This window comes from Aethalodelphis obliquidens, unplaced genomic scaffold (genome assembly GCF_003676395.1).
Source record: "Aethalodelphis obliquidens isolate GAN/ISIS:26980383/991018 unplaced genomic scaffold, ASM367639v1 scaffold6, whole genome shotgun sequence".
Lineage (NCBI taxonomy): Eukaryota > Metazoa > Chordata > Mammalia > Artiodactyla > Delphinidae > Aethalodelphis > Aethalodelphis obliquidens.
In genome coordinates, this window is record NW_020837950.1 from 57,474,899 (window position 1) to 57,494,848 (window position 19,950).

The window sequence follows — 19,950 nt, forward strand, 5'->3', positions numbered from 1 at the left end:
TCCTTCATACCATAGCACCACTATTCACAACAGCCAAGACTAGGAAACAACCTAAATGTCCATTGACAGATGAATGGATAAAGAAGATGTGGTACATATATATAATAGAATACTACTCAGCCATAAAAAAGAACAAAATAATGCCATTTGCAGCAACATGGATGCAATTATGGATTATCATACTAAGTAAGTCAAAAAGAGAAAGATAAATACCATATGATATCACTTATGTGTGGAATCTAAAATATGACACAAATGAATCTGTCTATGAAACAGAAACAGACTCATGAACATAGAGAACAGACTGGTGGTTGCCAAGGGGGAAAGAGTTAGGAGAGAGATGGAGTGGGAGGTTGGGGTTAACAGATGTAAGCTTTTATATGTACAGGGGATAAACAACAAGGTCCTAATGTATAGCATAGAGTACTATACTCAGTATCCTATGATAAACCATAATGGAAAAGAATATTTAAAAAAGAATATATATATATGACTGAATCACTTTGCTGTACAGCAGAAATTACCACAACATTGTAAATCAAGCATATGTCAATAAAAAATATTGATCAGAGTAAATTAAAAAATATCTTTCTATAATTCTTTGAGCATATCAAAATTCTACACTTTATTTTTCCCTAGATAGAACATTTAGAAAGCAATTTATAAAGCAGAAACAACTTACTTTATTTCGATCTTGTACAACCAATATTTTTCTAGTATTTTCATCAAATACAGCTCCTGTTGGGGGGGGGGGGAAGATAATTGAGAAATATGAATTTCATTCACCTCAGACTACTCCCACACTATTACCTGTGGTCATCAAAATCCTACCCATCCCTGAAGGCCTACTTCAAATAACCACCTCATTCATGAAGAGTTGTAAATTTCTCCAGCAAGAAATCAGTTGCTCAGTTATCTAGGTTCTTTTAACAACTTAGGAGTACCAATGATGATTCTAGCATATGCTAACTCGTAGGATAATCATTTGCATCTCCTTCTCTAGATCATCTATTCCTGACAGTATAATCTTTCTATCCTTTTTTAGCGTTTAGTGTCCAATTTTTTTTTAAATTAAGTTTTATTGGAGTATAGTTGTTTTACAATGTTGTGTTAGTTTCTACTGTACAGCAAAATGAATCAGCTATACGTATACATATATCCCCTTTTTTTGGATTTCCTTCCCATTTAGGTCACCACAGAGCACTGAGTAGAGTTCCCTGTGCTATACAGTAGGTTCTCATTAGTTATCTATTTTTATGCTAGTATCAATAGTGGATATGTGTCAGTCCCAATCTCCCAATTCATCCCACCCCCCTCCCCGCTTACTCCTTTGGTGTCTATATGTTTGTTCTCTATGTCTGCGTCTCTATTTCTGTTTTGTAAATAAGATCATCTATTAGTGTCCAATTTTAAATGCCTAAAAAGATTTATTGAGTCAATGAATTGACTTTTCCATTCTCATTTTTATTCCTTGAATCACTATGTATAAGCATGGGTTGTGCTCCCTGATGATCCAAATCTCAAATATCTCAATATTCAGTTCAAGACCTCCTCCTTAAAGCACTTAAATTTCTTTACCATGTTATGTACACAATGTTATAACTTACCAATATATTGCTTTGGAATATTCAAGTTCTAGTCCATTGCTTTCATTTACTCATTCATCATACACATTGCCCAGTGTACTAGGCATTTTACTAGATGTTAGGGACTCAAAAATAAGTTTTTGGTTTTTTTTTTCTCTCTTTGGGTAATCCTAGGTCAAAAATACAAATGACACTAATGATTTGTATTAGGTTCCTTTAAATGCTTTAATTTTAAAATTATTTGTATTTACATAATGTGGGAAGATACTGTTAAAAACATATTTTCTGGGCTTTCCTGGTGGGGCTGTGGTTGGGGGTCCGCCTGACGATGCAGGGGACGCGGGTTCATGCCCCGGTCCGGGAGGATCCCACATGCCGCGGAGTGGCTGGGCCCGTGAGCCATGGCCGCTGGGCCTGCGCGTCTGGAGCCTGTGCTCCGTGGCGGGAGAGGCCACGGCAGTGAGAGGCCCACGTACCGCAAAAAAAACAAAAACAAAAACAAACAACAAACAAACCATATTTTCCACTTATTCATCCATTCTTTTAATATTAACCGAGCTCCTACATATAATATATACAGGTTCTATGTATAGCATATTAATTGAGATCCTATTATGTGTCAGGTACTTTTCTAGGTGCTAGGGATACAGTGGAGAACAAAACAAAATCCCCCATCGTTATGGGGTTCGTGTTCTGGTGTGTGTTTGAGGAGGTGACAAATAAATAAAAAATTAATTACATAGAACATGAGATGGTGATAAATACTATGTAAAGGTAAAATATAGTAGGGAATAGATATGTGCAACACTAGGAAGAACTATGTTCTCTGAAATTAAAACACCACATTTTAGTATTTCAAAGCCAAGAAGGGAAACCACAAAGTGAGATATAATTTAATGTTGGATTCTATTAGAAAATATAAACTGTAATTTAATTGGACTTTACAAGGGATAGAATGCCAGGAAAACCTATTCTTAAATTTTAATAATTTGTGATTGCTCAAATTGAACTTTTTCCTAATTCACTATAAACATGAGCCAAAATCAGCACTGCTAAACACAATGTGAGCGACCCCTGTTGGTCACAACATAAAAGTTAAATAAAGCCAAAGAGATCAGGGATTAAATAGAGGTTATTATTATATTATAATTAGTCAGGTACTGTACTAAGTGCCTTAGGTGCATTATCTCAGCTATTCCTCATAATAATCCTGTGAGTGGTATAATTTTGAGTGCCCAAGTTCACACAGCCCTAAAACTGACATCCTGTCTGGGTCCCAAGCAGGTATTCTTCTCACTGTGCGACACTGCCCCTTCACCACGCTACAACTGCCTTTTCAGAGGGCTGACATTGCCAACTGAAGATCTACCCAACCATTCATTTGAGAAATATTTACTGAGCACCTACTTTACACCAGACACTGTGTTTAGCCTGAGGATAAAATGGTAAACAAGACAGATAAAATACCTGCCTTCGTGGAGTTTATATTATTGTGGGGTCGATTGAGTATATGACATAATTTCAAACTGTGATAAGTACTATAAAGAAAAACACAGGATAAAAGGACAAAGGATGATGGGACTGGCAGGTGGAAGGACTCTATTTTATACAGTAAGGTCAGGAGCTTTCCTGAGGAGATATTTCAGCTCTAAAGAGCTCGATAAACAAAGCCCTGGGGAAGAGCACTGCAGGAAGAGGAGCCAGTAGGTTTAAAGGCTCTGAGGCAGATAAAAGCTTGCTGCATGAAGAACAGAAACAGAGCCATAGCTCACTCCATTCCAGTGTAGGGGAGGAAAGATTTTTTTCTTCTACCCACTTAGGTTCTGCGTCTGGGACCTGTGAGTTGAACTGACAAAGTACAGATAAATGGATAAGAAGTATATAAATTTTATTTGATGTTAATAATTTTACGTGGCCTGAGTAGGGGTGGTGAACTTCATAGAAAGAAGTGAAGATCCCCCCAAAGTGTTAGACCCAGGGGCTTATGTTCCATTTTAAGAAAGAGGGATAAATTGTGCAGAAATGACAAGAGGAAAAGGGGTGTGGGCTAAGGAAGGTAAACTGTGATAAAGTGACTAGGAACTATTTGGGAAACTAACAGAATATAATGGCTGTTTTCACGAGGTTTGCACAGATTCATCTCTGTGCCAACTCCCCGGCTCCAGTGACAAGAATGTTCTCCTCTTCGTGGTAGAAAAGCTCAGAATGATCAACGTGCCAAAGGGGCACTTGGGGTGGCGGGCTGTGACTCCCTTCACCAGCTATGCCTTCTGCAGCTTATAAACAAGTGTCAGCTATTCTCTCTTAACCTAAAAACTCTGTACCTTCCCAGAAGAATTCCTCACACCACCTCCTGATCCCAACAGCCACTTCAAATCCTAGCTGGCCTTCAAGACTCTCATCAAGTTTCCGACCTCTCATTCCCTGAACTCCTGTGGCGTATCTTAACTCTAATATACCATACTGTACTTGGTTATAAACAAGTTCTTCATAGGATACTCTTTACGCATATATTACCAATTCTGTAGTACTAACTGGAAACTCTGCTTTGAAAGTCTGTACCAATGAATTGATAATTATCTTTATGTCTTTCCCATGAAGTGTGAGGCTGCCATCAAATTTTCAAGTGGTCTTTTGAAGTAGAGCTGAATGGGAAGTTGCTGAATTGCCTCTACTTGCTAGAGGGGAGTGAGACCATGGACAGAGAAAACATTAGAAATCCTTGAACAACTCCTTTAAAAGACTTCAAAGATGCAAACTACCTTTAAAAACTCTTGTAAATTATATAAAGGCAAATAATACTATTATTAATAAATTACTAATAATACATATTACTGCTTTATTTCATAGTAAATCATAAGGATTCTTTCCTATTTTTGTTTTTTGGGAAATCTAGTTTTCTTAACCCTGGTTCTCAAAGGATAGTCCTAGGACCAGCATCAACACTAGCAGCTGTAGCAGCAGAGCACTTATTAGAAAAAGCAATTCTCAGGCCCCACCCCAGACCAGATGAATTAGAAACTCTTGGGGCTGGGGCCCAGCAATCTGTTTTAACAAGCCCTCCCGGTGATTCTGATGCACTCTCTACAATGTGAGAACTCCTGTCTTCACCTAAAGCAAGTCTTCTCTCAAGACTGTCTCTGAAGCTAACCAGTGACTTCAAAATTCTGTATTTAAATTATGCTATTTTAAAACAACTGTTTGGCACAATGACTTAATGTAAATGTCTCTAAGAAGTAATGTTCAAATCACTGAAAAACTGGTTTGCTTTGCCTTCAATTCAACTTAAAAGTTATCTTTTATTTTACTAAATCACATAATTAGTACTAATATGTTTTACCATAATGAAATGAATCTATTCCCTGATCCCAATTCATTGTTACTATTTCAGTAGTGAAGTTCACATATCCATGAAAAACATGTTCAAACATATCCTTTGAAAAACTAAACTTGCTTGTTCTCTGTGCTGCCCTCTGCTGATTCATAAGGCAAACTTCATCTATTTAAAGTATCAATACCAGCTGCAGTTCCAAGGAGGACAATCATTTAATCAACTTATTCATTCCACATGAACCAACTACTGGCTCATCTGTAAGAAGAAACTGGGTGAACCTTTAAGAAGTTAATTGTGATCAACATTAGTTTGAAACAGACCTGCAACTCCCACTTGATGTGTACCATATCCTGGTAATCTGCTGGGCCCCTCTCCCAGCCACAGAGACAGCGTGGATGAGTCCGATTCTGCGTGGTGAAAGCAGAAGCCCAGGGAAGCGGCAGGAGCAATAAATCGACTTTGGAGGATGGGAATGTGCAGCCATACTGCTACTCTACCTTCGGATCTCCATTTCTGTATTGCAGCTAAAACACAGAAGATAAACATCTGTAAATATTTTCCAGTGAGAGGAGTGGAATAAAGTAAAACTCATCTCTGGGTGTCACCTCCTCCAGGAAGCCAAGTTTAAGCTCCACTTCCCTTACTAGTTAGCTCTCTTTGGGGGCGGGCGGGTGGCACGGGGGAATCGCAAAACGTACTGTTCACATACACCAGCAGCACGTAAACTACCACGTTTTATTATAATTATATATGATTTTTCCACCAGACTGAATTCCTCGAAAATAAAGTCAATATAGTGATGATCTTTATATATCACCTGACACAATACCTGGCACATAATTGGTGCTCAATAATTGTATTAAAATGAACGAATAAACTAATTTAAATAAAACACCATTTCATTGTTGTTCCTTTTAACAATCTTGGTTTTCATCTTTATAAATGACTATTATGGGCTTTTATTTACTCTTCCTTTAAAAGTCCTGTCTCTCATATATATATATGTGTGTGTGTGTGTATATATATATATATACACACACACACACATATATATATTTTTGGTTTATACGTTTCAAGGTGAAAAATATAACTTTGTTGTTAAATAATGTATGGTAGTTCTAGAAAATTTTCAAAATAAAGTACAATGAAGAAATCAAAACTTCACATTAGCACACAGATAAATTTAAAATCGACATTTTTTGCATGAATATAATTTTGGAATTGACATACCATATATAATTTACAATATTTTTTTACTACATATTATAAATGTTTTGCTATGCCATTAAAATTCTTTAACGAACACACATTTTTAATGACTATAATTCTCCTCATATAGGTCTACCATAAACTACTTAACTGACCTCCTACTTTTGGACATTTAGATTGTTTCTAACTTTCCTTTATTACAAATTATACCATGACAAACATTAAAATAGATTTTCGGTCTTTGACTTTAAATGCTTACTTTATTACTTGAGATTGAGCCAGGGAAAAAAGATGCTAACATTTATATGGCCCTTACTAAACTCCAGACATTTTAGATACACTGTTTCATTAAGTTCTCACAACACAAAAGGCAGGTATTATCACCCCTAATTTATAGGTGAAGAAATGAATACTTCCACAGTTTTAGAAAAACTTTTCAGATCACTTTCTCCATCCACCATCGCGATCTTTACAACAATCCTGTAAAGTGTGTGTGGAGAGAGGGGGAAGACTTGATTATTTGTTTAATGGTTAGATTCCTTTCCCTCCTCTTCTATGGCCTCTGCAGTAAGCATCTCCTGGTTAAGGACCATCTTGCTCTACCTTTTTGAAGTCAGTGTGCCTAACACAGTGACAGACAATGTGGGAGCCTTAATTTAAGGTACCTTTTGATTTGGGGCTGTGGCGCCCCTTCAGATCCTTCTCACATCAATCCTTCTCTGATTAAATCTTTTTAAAAACTGACAGAATTACATAAAGTGAAATGCACAAACCTTAAGTGAACATTTGGTGAGTTTTGACCTATGCATACATCTGTGCCACCCATGCTCCAGTCAAGATTACAGAACATTTCTATCACCCCAGAAAGTTCCCGTGTCCTCCTTCCCAATCATTCCAATCAAAAGAAAAAGCTGAAGTTCTACAAGTATAGTCACTTGTTTCCTATTTTTTCTCTTTACACTCTGGCTTGGAGAATCTGTCCACTGCTACTGCTTCAGCTAACAACTACGCAAGGGTGGCTGCCTAGTCCTGGCCTCACTGAACACTGAATTTTTCTGCTCTTCAGCTGCTCGCATCTTCTGAAGGCTGCTGCCTCAAACTTCACACCTATATTCAAAACTGATTCCTACACCAGCCACCTTAGTTTTGCTTACAGGCATTTTTCTGGCTCCAATGCTCAAAGCCTAAGAATCCTTTTTAAAATGCTTTCTTTCTTCTCTGTTTCACTAATAAACTTTAATGCTTCTTCCTCCTCTTTCCCTCATTCCTCTGCTCAGGTCCAGCCCTCAAAGTGAGCTCACATATCACCTTTGACAATAAGCTTTCCTCACGTGCTTTCCAAATGTGAACGTAAGGACTACTTTCTAGTAGATTTACTAGAACTTACTACACATTGCCCGATGACACCTGTTACTGTCTGTTTTTCTAATCCTAATTAATATTTTGTGCATTTGCAATCATCCAGGTTAACATGAGATTATGCACTGGGGCTCAATTCCTATTCAATGACTGGCTTGTCTAAAGTCACACAGCTAGTGAGCGGCACAGCAAAAACCAGACAAGTGTTATTTCCCCACTGATGCAGATATATGTGAAGCTTAGCAACATGTTACCTCTTCATCCATCTAACTTTAGTTATCAATAACGGGAACAGTAAAAGAATAGACCTCACGTGCAAAGGTGCAAAACAACTATTGCTAATACATTATAGGCAATCAGTTCTATTTACTTGAAAAGAAAGAATACATTTAGACTTCCTACCAGGCTTTCTTCTCAGATAATTTTAAGATTCTTTTTATAGGCAATACCATTCACTTTTGTTTGGCTCAATAACAAAAAACCCAGCAATAGCTCTTATAGTGCAGCCAAGAACAAATTCTAGAGCCAGGGGAAGTTAATCTGTCTCTTAGTACCATCATCTTTGAAATGGGGATAATAATAGTACCTACCTCACAGGTATGAGGATTAAATGAATCAATACTTTCGAAGTTCTTAAAACAGTGTCTAGCACTTAGTAAGTACAAAAGAATTTATTAAAAAGATACAAAAGAATATGGTACTTCAGAGTTTATAAATTAGTTTCATGTAATTTATCTTTGATTACCACATCTATCCAGTAAAGTAGTTAGAGTGGGCATTATTCACATGAGCAACCTAAGAGGCAAATATTTTCACTGGTGATTTTCCTAATGCCTCGTTAAGCATGTGGCAAAACCTGGGACTTGAAACCTGGATGTGTGACTCCAAATCCAACCCACTTTCTGCTTTGCCTTCCTGACTGCGGTAGTGCTTTAATCACTGACAAGTAACAAGTGCATACAATAAATACCTGTGTCTACCCACACAAACGTGCACATATTAGAGGATGAACATTTGATTCTCGTAGTGTTAACACTGTTGCAGTTAGCAGCTGTTCCCAAGGAGGAGAGAAAACAAGGTGAAGAGGTAAACAGTTTAGAACTGAGGATGGTTGAAGATGAAAACGACTAGCTCAGTTATATTTCCATAGATGCTCACTTGCCATATTGCTCCATAGGATAAAGATTACTTTCAGTTTCCTCTAAGTGTGAGAGGATGAGTTTCCATGCTATGCTTTCAAGTTGATTGTAAGGGCCCTGAGGGGCAGTGTGAAAAACAGGCTGTTCCGCCACATCACGGGCTCTCAAAGTGAAGGCTCCTCCATCCAAGCTATCTTTCTCATCACTGGCCTCAAGGTTCAAAGAGAGTGGCGAGTTTTCCCACTGGAGACTGAAACCACTCACCAATCTCCCCGGTGAATCACAAAAGGCTTGTTACTAAGGAAAAGCATACTCTAGTTCTCGGCGCCACAGCTCCTGACCCAACTTGTGCACAAATACGACCACTCAGAACCTCTCTGGCCCACTCACGGTCCACCACCTGTACTAGAAAGTGCTACGGTTCTGCCTTGGGTAAACTGTCCGGCGAAACGAAGGGTCGGTAAGTGATCGTAAACGAGAGCGTAATAGTATCAACAAACATTTACAGAGCGTTAAATACGTGGCAGATACCGTGCGAGGCACTTCATATGCATTATGCAATTTATCTCTCAGCCATCCCATGAGCTCCTATTACCTGGTTTTACAGATGAGAAAACGGTGGTTTACAGAACTTGCCCAAGGTCACACACTAGAAAGATGACCAGAAACAAGGGCTGCCGATCCCAAAGTCTGAGCTCGTCACCATTTCACCCAACCGCCTCAGAGACCTCCCAGCCAAGGGCACAAGAACGAAAGGCAGAAAACGGCTGCGGGTCACGCACGCCCTCTCTCCTTCCCTCTGGCGCGACTCGGGATTGGGGGCCGCGGTTACTTCCTTAGAAAGGCAGGGGAGCCTCGGACCAGGCGCACTTGCCCTGCAAAGCCCTCTGGAAGGCAACCGGGTCCAAGCGGTGCATTGCGTCCAGTCGCGCCAGGCGCACGGAGACGCCCCCGAATCTGTCAAGCTCGCCCCGCAGCTCGCCGGCTCCAGAGGTGGCGTCCCGAGCGCAACCCGGGCCGCCCGAGGCCCCACGGGGCCCTGCAAAGAGCACTGCGCGGCGGACCCGCGCCAACACCGCACGCCAGCGACCCCCTCTCAGTAGCTGCGGCATCTCCGCACCAGCCCTCGTGGCCCACGCGGACGCTTCCAAATCACGCGGCCAGGGAGTGACGGCGCTACCGTAAGTTTTAGAAGAGTGTCACTCACGCATTCTCAGAGTTGAGCAGGGGTCTGCAGCGCTAGGTAGAGGAGACGGCGAAGTCTGGTCGACCGGCTCCTCTCAAGAATTTGCCCAGCTCAAGGAAAGCGACAGAAACTTTCCCACCACTCCCCTTCCCTCCCCTGTTCCCCCCACCCCCACCTCAGTTTAATTCAACAGACATTTTGTTCAGGGATAGAGAAGGAGGCGGAGATACGAAAAAGTCCTGTTTTTCAGGAATTTATAATCTGAATGAGGGTTCCGTCCACCTAATCCGTCTTCTGTGGCGAAAGTCAGAACGTCTTCCACATCTTCAACGACAGCGGATTCTGAAGACGCTGTTCTCCCACTCTTGCTGCGCTCCACTCAGGGGATTACGGCGCGGGACGGAGCCTCGCTGGTTTCTGCCCCGGAAGTTTTTCTCTCAGCGAAGCGCGCACGTTGAGCCGGCTTTGCCGCTGCTTCTCTCGGGCTGCCTTCCGATCATGTCGTCCAAGAAGAACAGAAAACGTTTGAACCAAAGCGCCGGGAATGGTTCGCCCTCGGCCTCCGCTGCTTCCTTTTCTGCCGGGGCCACAGCTTCTGCCGTGGCGGCCGGGACTCTGGTGGTGATCAACTTCTTAGAAAAGGGTAAAGAGTTCTGAGAGGGAGACCCGAGGCCGAGGGGGCGCCGCCCGAGAGGACGAAAACCTAGCGATTCTGCCTTGAGGTGTAAAGGTTTTTAAAAAGTTGGGTGAGGCAGAGGTGTGCGAGAGGCACAGAAGTATGTAAGACACTCGAAGCCGCGCCTGCACTAGAGAAGTTGGGCAGAAATGACTTAGTGGCTAAGTCAAGCTCTATTGTAAATTGCTTTGAATTTCTAAATTGCGCTTGAAACGGTTTTGCCTTATTTAAGATTAACGGCGTATTTAACTGCGAAGTCGCTCGTCTCTAGCGAGAGTAGTATACCTATACTAAAAAACTGAAAGCCCAGTTCAGTACCGCTGTCGGTATTGTCCTTCCTAAGAGACGTTAATGTGCTTTTAAAACTGAAAGGTGGCTTTTTTCCTACTACACGGGTTCTGGTATTTAATTAAACAGCTGTTAAGTGCGCACGGGTGCTATCAGGAGCTTGGGTATTTCACGTATGTATCTCATTTATTCTGCGCAGAGCTTTGGGAGATGGGTACTGTATTATTATGCTCATTTTACAGAGAAAGAAAAGTTAACGCTATTCCCCCCCACCCTTCCCCCCAGGTTACACAGGTCCTAACTAAATGGCAGAGGCTTTTTTTGAGTCCAGATGTATTTGATTCTAAAGCCATGGACCTAGATCACAGCAACCTTGACTTGGGAGAACGGATTTAAGTGAAAAGCATTGAGTTGGTAAAGCTTTTAGCAGGCGTGATGTTTTGTAGCTTTGAAAAAGGGATCAGATTAACCTAGTGGCAAGATTTTTATTTATGTCTAGTGCAGACCCTAAAGACAATCTTCCAGTTAACATAGTATTTTCAGGCTTTTTGGGGATCGGAGGACAACTTGTTCTGTTGGGCATATTCAGTCTCTTTTTCAACTGGATCCTTCCCATTGACATTTAAACCTACTGATTTCTCTTTCACTTTTTTTTTTTTTTTTTTTTTTTTTGCGGTGCGCGGGCCTCTCACTGTTGTGGCCTCTCCCGTTGCGGAGCACAGGCTCCAGACGCGCAGGCTCAGCGGCCAGGGCTCACAGGCCTAGCCGCTCCGCGGCATGTGGGATCTTCCCGGACCGGGGCACGAACCCGTGTCCGCTGCATCGGCAGGCGGACTCTCAACCACTGCGCCACCAGGGAAGCCCCTTCTCTTTCATCTTTAAACAAAAGCTCCACACTTCTTATCACCACCCTCCACTGCAAGACTTCTTAAAAGGAGGGGTCCCTGCCTCCTCATCTCTCACTTACTCCATAGCCTATTCCTATTTGACATCCACCTCATTATTCCATGGAAACAGCCTGTACCCTGGTCACTGATGATCTCCACGTTGGTAAATCCAATGGATGGTTTTTCATTACTTACTTTACTTGACCCCTCAGCAGCTTTTGGTATTGTCAGCCATTTCTATCTTCTTGAAACACTTTATTTCTTGACTTATGTGTCATCAAAATCAACGAGTTTTTCTCCTTCCTTTGGTTGGTACTTCATCAGTTCCCTTTGCAGGCTCACCCTCTTCCACCTAACCATCAGATGTAGAAGTTCCTTATTTCTTAGTCCTAAACCCTCTTTTTCTCTCTATAAATCTTCTTTCTTTGGCAAGTTCATCCAGTGTCCAGCGTTTCCTTCCCATTTACCCTTATTATTTTCAGATTTGTATTTGTAATTTAGATTGTTCTGAGTCTTGATTTAATTGTCTTCTAGATCAATGCTTCTCAAACTCCATAGGGAAGGTTTAAAAATTTACAACACATCACAGATCAGCACTGTTGTAAAATATGATAAAAGTAAATTATTGGAAAAATAAGTTAAAAAAGAAATTTTTATTAGATTCAACAGATGTAAAATTACTCTGTCAAATTGCAATAAAAGCTTCTAAATGCATATTCTCATTTTTTCTACTTACTTCATCATGAACAGTATCAGATAGTTTGTGGACCACACTTTTTTTTTTTAATTGAAATATAGTTGACGAACAGTATTAGTTTCAGGTGTAAGTCATAGTGATTCACTTTTAAATACATTAGGAAATGATCACCTTGATAAAGTCTAGTAACCAACCGTCTGTCAGCATCCACAGTTATTTCAGTATTGACTATATTCCTTATGCTGTACATTACTTCTCTGTGACTTATTTACTTTATAACTGGAAGTTTGTACCTCTTAATCGCCTTCCCCTGTGTGCCTAGCCCCCTCACCCTCCTCCTATCTAGCAAATATCCCTTTGTTCTTTGTATCTATGAGTCTGTTTCTGTTTGTTTTGTTTTTTAGATTCCACATATAAGTGAAATCATCTGATCCTCATCTTTCTCTGACTTATTTCACTTGGCATAATACCCTCTAGATCCATCCGTGTTGTTGCAAATGGGAAGATTTCATTCTTTTTTATGTCTGAGTAATATTTCATTGTAATATATATGTATAAAAGTTATTTATGTATTTTGGATATTAACCCCTTATCAGATATATCATTTGCAGATATATTCTCTCATTCAGTAGGCTGTCTTTTTGTTTCGTTGATGGTTTCCTTCATTGTGCAAAAGCTTTTTAGTTTGATGTAGTCTCATTTATTTTTGCTTTTGTTGCCCTTGCCTCAGGAGACAGATCGAAAAAATACTGCTAAGACCAACTTCAAAGAGTTTACTGTATATATTTTTTCTAGGAGTTTTATGGTTTCAGGTCTTATATTTAAAGTCTTTAATCCATTTTGAGTTTATTTTGTACATGGTGTAAGAAAGTGATCCAGTTTGATTCTTTTGCATGTAGCTGTCCAGTTTTCCCAACACCATTTATTGAAGAGGCTCTCTTTTGCCCATTATATATTCTTACCTCTTTTGTCATCAATTAATTTCCCCTATAGGTGTGATTCATTTCTGAGCTCTCTATTCTGTTCCATTGATCTATGTGTCTTTTTTTGTGCCAGTACCATACTGTTCTAATTACTATAACTTTGCAGTATAGTTTGAAATCAGGGAGCATGCTACCTCCATTTTTGTTCTTTCTCAAGATTGCTGTGGCTATTCCAGTTCCATATGGATTTTAGGATCATTAGTTCTAGTTCTGTGGGAAATGCCATTAGTATTTTGATAGGGATTGCATTGAATCTGTAGATTGCTTTAGGTGGTAGTATAGACATTTGAACAATATTGATTCTTCCAATCTGTGAGCACAGTATATCTTTCCATTTATTTGTGTCTTCAGTTTCTTTCATCAGAGTCTTATAGTTTTCTGAGTACAAGTCTTTCACCCTCTTGGTTAAATTTATTGGATGCAGTTGTAAATGGGATTGTTTTCTTAATTTGTGGTCCATACTTTGAATATAGCACTGTGCTATACCTCTTCTTTTGGACTTTTCAAAGATACTTCAGGACTGACTTCCTGAAGTCAGATTTCCTCCAACAAAACAAATGAGCTCTGTTCAGTCTTTATCATTGTAGAATTCAGAAATCTAAGATTCCTTCATGACACCGCTCTCTTACATCTCACATTATCCAGTCCACCACCACGTCCTGTTTACTAAGTATTTCCCATGTTCCACTTCTGCACTCCCTTCCCACTGCTTCAACCTTAATCTCAGACACCATACTCTCTCACCTGGACTACTACACTAGCTGCTCTCTTCCAATTCCTTTTCCACTCTGCAGACAGAATGATCTTTTAAAATAAAAATCCTGTCACGACCCTGCTTGTCACCACTAACTGGCCTCCAATTACTGTCAGATTAAAGACAAGGAGCTTGATAAATCCCACTGCCCTGGGTGGTCTTGACCTTCCTTATGTGGTTCCTTGTTTCCCACCACTCTGCCTGTACTTTTTCCCTCAGATGGACAATGCTGTCTTTTGTCAAGGATGTCTGTACAAGCTCTTCTTTTTGCTGAGAATTGTCTTCCCCCTCCCCCTCTTCATTTAGTTAATTTTATTCTTCCTTCAGACCTGAATTTAAATATTCTTGGAGAAGCATTCTCTGATTCTTCCAAATTAGATCTGATCCTGCATTATAGCCTCTCTTAGGACTCTTAGTTTTTCTTTCATTGCATTAATCTTAGTTTAGAATTGTACAGTTATTTAGTGATTGTTTAATAACTCTCATTCTATTAAGTTATAAACTCCATGAGGCCAAGGACTGTGTCTGTTTTTGTTCACCTTATTTCCCCAGTACCTAGTGTAGTATCCTGCCATATAGTGGGCACATGGTAAATATTTGCTGAATGAACAAATGAAGGGTGGGTGGTTGTTTGAAATTACCTTTACTGTCTCATTAGTTAATCTGGCACATAAGGTGCTCAGTAAGTGTGAAGTTAATTAATAGGAAGTAGATGTAGAGATATATTTTTAAAGTATTGAAGGAGTGAGGACTGGTGAAAATTGTGCGGGGGATAGCTTACATAGATTTGGATGCTGTAAGCAGAGAATACAATGGAAATGTGTTAGGAAGTAAAGCCAACAGATGGGAATTTGAACATGATCTCCATTGCTGATAGGGAGGAAATGGAGGTAGAGAAGTGTGTGATGTTTCAAATCTTGGTGCAGGATAGGATGGAGGGAAGAGAGGAAGAAAACTTAGAATCTTGTCAGGGACTGAGTACCCCCCTCAAGGTAATTATCAAGAGGGAAGGGTAATTCATTGAGGTTTCCTTTATTAGGAAGAAAGAAGTGGCAGAAACTGAACATTACGAGGTTATCTAACAGGACGCTTTGCTCTTATTCCTGGGTAAACTGTGTAAGAGACCTGGTGCTCATAGGAAAGTTGAATTTCTTTTCAGCCTGTCATATTTTAAAAAATGCTTATTTTATGCTCAGTTCTGTTAATCTTAGCCCTGGGAGATGCTTTGTTTTTCTAGATTTGTTCATCTGATGACAGAGGGAAAATAAATGTGTTGGGGAAGTTACTTCGCAGTGGCAGAGAATGATGTAAATCAGACATACCTCATGGTTTTGCTTTTGTTGACTTAGTTCCTTTTTAATTACAAAAGATCTGTTTTTCTGATTATGAAAGAACACTAATACTAGTCAGAGCTCTGTGATTATGATATATGTGACTGTAAGTTTTATAATAAAGTTTATGTGAGAGGCATCATAAGCGTTACATGGATTTTGTGCTGAAAAGAAAAATATTGTATACTCATCTACTACATTCATTCATTTCATGCATATTTGTTATGCATCTGCTATATTTGATGCACTCCTAGGCGCTGGAGTTACAAAGATGAATATGACCCATTTCCTGTTACAAAGCAGTATGTTGTTAAAGGAAAGTCAGATTGTAAAATAAATGAATATTGTGATAACTGCTAGTATCTGGCAACATAGGGTGCTGGGAGCATCAGAGGAGGGACAGCTAACCAAATGTGGAGCTTGAGGGAGTGTGTGGGCAGGGGTGGAGATGTTAGCATATCATTTTCAGAGGTTTTGAAACTGGACTGAATTCTGGGCCCCTTCTTTGGCCAAAAGTTGAAAGCTCTAATGGTCATTTGAGTCGGTGTGTGTTCGCCTAAGGAGTAAGACTTGTGTTATTGTTATCCATGTGTTCCTGGGAATAGAAAGGAAGAATGTCTGGTTGCTATCCTGTGGGTGAGAAGTGGAAACATAACTTAATCCTCCAGAGCCAGATGATGTGTCATTTCCCCAGTTCAAGCCTTTGAGTACTAGTAGCCAACTCAACTTAGAATCTGTAATATGGAAAGTTCAGAATGCAAGTATGAAAAGCCCTACTGCAAGTATGTTCAGTTAGTAATGAAATTAGAGATTTTTTTTTTTCAATAATGAAAACCAATACCTCCCCCATAAAACATCCTTTTTTAGTTAGCAGTCATATTGTCAGTAGATCCTCACAAAGGTTTGGTTTTAAGTCTGATTGCTAAAATAAGGAGGGTTGGGACAGTAGTCTCTCCAGGGTTTGTTAAGTGCATTCGTATGGTCATGTGGATAAAGGATTTTTATTTACTCCAAAAGAAAGCATGCTTTAACTTCAGTTACAAATAGTGCAAAAATAATTTTCTTTTCCTTCTTGGTAGACGACAAAGTTCCTAAAGCATTCCAGAATTCCCTTGTTCAACTTGGACTCAACACCATGAAGTCTGCAAACATATGTATTGGTCGACCAGTGTTACTTACCAGTTTGGATGGAAAGCAAGAGGTGAGAGTCCTTTTCATTTCCTTACTTTAGAAATATTTCAGATGTTTTTGATTTTAATTTTCAACACAAGCAGTAATAAATGAAAAGCTGTATCTTACAAGACCCTCACATCTATGTAAACTTTTCCTTCCTTTGATACCCTCTGAGTTGTAGGCCCTAAGTGCCCTGATATAGAAAGAAGCCTTTCCTCCAGAGGTAGTGACACACTACCAGCCCTATTTCTCCCGGTCTGTTAGTTGTATTTCTTCACAGAAATGTTATTTTGGGTCATCTGTTTTGTATGTAAATATTTGATTACCCTCCGTTTGTCCTGGCTACCATTCATCATACCTGAGACTCTAAGTCCAGAACCTTTCCTGGGTCATTTTGGCAGCTTAGCTTTCTTCCTCTGACTCTGCCATGTCTTCTGCTGCTGCTTCATCAGTCAATATTCTCTCATCCAGTGGGGTCCTCTCAAAATGTTTTGCAGTCTTATATCTGCTGATGGCTTGCCTCCCATTCCTTTCATTGTTCTGGGCTTATACTGTAAAACATCCTTTACTGTGTTTTGTGGAAGAGAAGACTATAAATGTGTGAGCTCAGCCTGTTATCCGGAGCTAGAAATCTTTGAGTTTCTCCCTTACCATTTAAGTCGGTTGAGAACCAGGTTCCCATGGAGCTCTTGTACTGGGTCACTCGCTGTTTCCTAGATGTAGTTTATGCTCCAGACTGAACTACCTTACAGTTAGCTTGCCTTCAGTATTTTTTCTCATTTTTCTCTTATCACCTGTTAATGCCTTTGTCTCTTTTCTTAAATCCACCTTTCAGCTCTTCCACCATTTTCACTGTGGTATTATTCCTAATCTTCACAAAAGAGATGTAATATTTATAAAAAAAATAGTTTTTTTGTAACTGATGTCAAATCATAACTCCTTTGGGGTATGGACTGTGTTTTGCAGATCCATGTACTTGACTGTGCTTAGTTTTCTTCCTTATAAATGAATGATATTCTACAAATATTTATTATATTTTTGTTTCCTATGTTCTGGGCAGGTCTATACGGCCTGGCCTGTGGCAGGATTTCCTGGAGGCAAGGTTGGCCTGAGTGAAATGGCACAGAAGAATGTGGGTGTGAGGGTTGGTGATGCCATCCACGTCCAGCCTGTTTTGGGTGCTGTGCTGCAGGCTGAGGAAATGGACGTGGCACTCAGGTTTGGCTCTTTTCTTTGGTGACTGTCTGGATCAGTGCTGCCCAAATGAGTCACAAATGTGAACCACACATGTAATTTTTCATTTTCTAGTAGCCACATTTAAAAAGTGAAGAGAAAGAGAAAGTAATTGTAATGGTATGTTTTATTTAACCAGTATATGTAAAGTCTTATTTGAATTTATAATAACTACAAAAAACTATTAACAAGATTTTTCATTCTGTTTTTCAAACTGAGTCTTCAAAATCCAGTGTGTTATGTTACACTTGTAGTATATCTCAATTTAGGCTAGCCACATTTTTAGCACTTGATAGCCACATGTGGTGAGTGGCTAGTGGCCTACTGTGTCAGACAGCACAAGCTAGATGGATGCTATGTGATTTATGGACTATGGACTCTCTAATGTCCCGTGACTAGAATATGCCCTGACATTTCAGGTGAGAGGAATTGTTGTTGATGGATATTTAACAGTTTTTTTTTTTGTCTTGGTTTGCTTCTTGTCTTTTTTACAGTCGTAAAGACAGGAATAGATTACTGTGATTTGGCAAGAAACAAGTTTTAATTAAGACTGCTCAAGCGAAGTGTACCTGATTCTGTATTTTAACTCATTGATTATTCGGTCAAATAAAACAATTATATCTATCCAATTTTTAAATAGTCCCCCACGAAAGATGACAAATATGGTTAAAGTATATCACCCATCCTCTTGAATGTTCTGTATCTAATAGGATTTTTACTCAGTTTGCATATCCAAGTCTTATCAAAATTTGTTTTAAAAAAAAAAATCTTGGGCTTCCCTGGTGGCGCAGTGGTTGAGAGTCCGCCTGCCGATGCAGGGGACACGGGTTCGTGACCCGGTCTGGGAAGATCCCACATGCCGCGGAGTGGCCAGGCCCGTGAGCCATGGCCGCTGAGCCTGCACGTCCGGAGCCTGTGCTCCGCAACGGGAGAGGCCACAACAGTGAGAGGCGTACCACAAAAAATAAAAAAATCTTTTAATACTTTAATATCATGTTTGTAAAAACTTGGGGAATTTTATATGCCAGAATCACAAAACATTTTTCAGTCATTAGCTTGATTTTGAAAAGTTTTCTTCACTTTTCTACTTTTGTAGATTCCAAGCTTAAGCTTTGGTGTATTTTTTTCTTTTAAAAACAGGAAAATGTCTTCAGTGCATTGAATAACAGTTTAACAAGCAACAAAATAAAAAGCCAGAAAGGAAAAGAGAACATATGTTGAGCGTCAGCTGTGTACTAGCACACACACCCACACTTTCCTCTTTTTCTTCTCTCATTTAGTCCTCTAAACATCCAGCAAGGTATCCATATTTATCCCTCTTTACAGATGAGGAAATGGGCTCAGTGAGGAGAAGTAACTTGCCCATTATTTTATGGTAATTTTTTAGTTAATTCAGGTTCAACAGGATTAATCTTCATACTGTTTTAAAACAGTGCTTTAGGTAGCAGTAATCAGTTGATTGGGTTTTTGATGATTACTAACAAATGTGACCTCTTGAGGGCGCAGCAGTTTTAGGTGATAATGATTACCTACTATAGAGGGACTGTATATGTTTTAAATGGAAACTTGGTTTTTTATTTTAAAGAACCTTATGTTTTAAACATGGCAGAAGAACTTAGACAAGAAACTTAATTTCCAATAAGAAGAATCAGTTATTTTAGTCTGCTGTTTAAATCCTTCAGTTGTATCTGAAAAAGTTTATTATCAATATTAATGTTAGAGCTCCTTCTAGTGGAAATGATTTTATCTGTGCTTTTTTAAAAGCAAAACTGATCGTTTTACATATTTTGCATATTTGCAAATATCTTCTCTTCAAAGTTTAATAAATAAAAACAATTTAAGTAGTTTCAGAGTTCTTTAAACAAGTAAATTTAAGTATTTAAGGAAATATGTACAATCTTCTCTTTAGTTTATACACGCAGTTGATTCATGAAATTTTCTCCTTGTTTTTCTCTCTCTCTTTTATATGAATACACAGTTGGTTCTCATTATTGGTGGTAGTTGTGTTCCATGACGTTGCGACAAATACTGAATTAGCGAATACTGAACTGTTGCTCCTAGGGAGGGGGTGTGTGTGTGTGTGTGTGTGTGTGTGTGTGTGTGTGTGTGTGTGTG

At 39.4% G+C, this 19,950-nt stretch overlaps 2 protein-coding genes across 8 annotated transcripts in view; one reads left to right on the forward strand and one right to left on the reverse strand.

The window, feature by feature from the left end:
* The window catches only part of NUDT6 (nudix hydrolase 6), a 42,846-nt gene extending 32,702 nt beyond the window's left edge, over nt 1-10,144 (reverse strand). Inside the window, exons 1-3 of one of the 5 annotated variants that reach the window (XM_027103651.1) lie at nt 10,096-10,138; nt 5,241-5,444; nt 683-738 (exon numbers count right to left, since the gene is read on the reverse strand). Coding sequence is in view for 4 of the 5 variants with exons in the window: in XM_027103646.1 (XP_026959447.1) it covers nt 683-738; nt 5,241-5,444; nt 9,502-9,739 (498 nt within the window). In the remaining variant the exon portion in view is untranslated. Of the gene's footprint in view, nt 1-682; nt 739-5,240; nt 5,445-9,222; nt 9,468-9,501; nt 9,771-9,834; nt 9,913-10,095 lie in introns of those variants that run through there. The other 4 variants (XM_027103647.1, XM_027103646.1, XM_027103650.1 and 1 more) reach the window with 4 other exon arrangements.
* Nucleotides 10,145-10,247: 103 nt separating this feature from the next.
* The window catches only part of AFG2A (AAA ATPase AFG2A), a 339,272-nt gene continuing 329,569 nt past the window's right edge, over nt 10,248-19,950 (forward strand). For 2 of the 3 annotated variants that reach the window (XM_027103656.1, XM_027103657.1), the window contains exons 1-3: nt 10,259-10,456; nt 16,509-16,630; nt 17,663-17,820. In XM_027103656.1, the coding sequence (XP_026959457.1) occupies nt 10,312-10,456; nt 16,509-16,630; nt 17,663-17,820 (425 nt within the window). In that variant the 5' untranslated portion in view covers nt 10,259-10,311. Of the gene's footprint in view, nt 10,457-16,508; nt 16,631-17,662; nt 17,821-19,950 lie in introns of all 3 variants that reach the window. The other variant, XM_027103655.1, reaches the window with a different exon arrangement.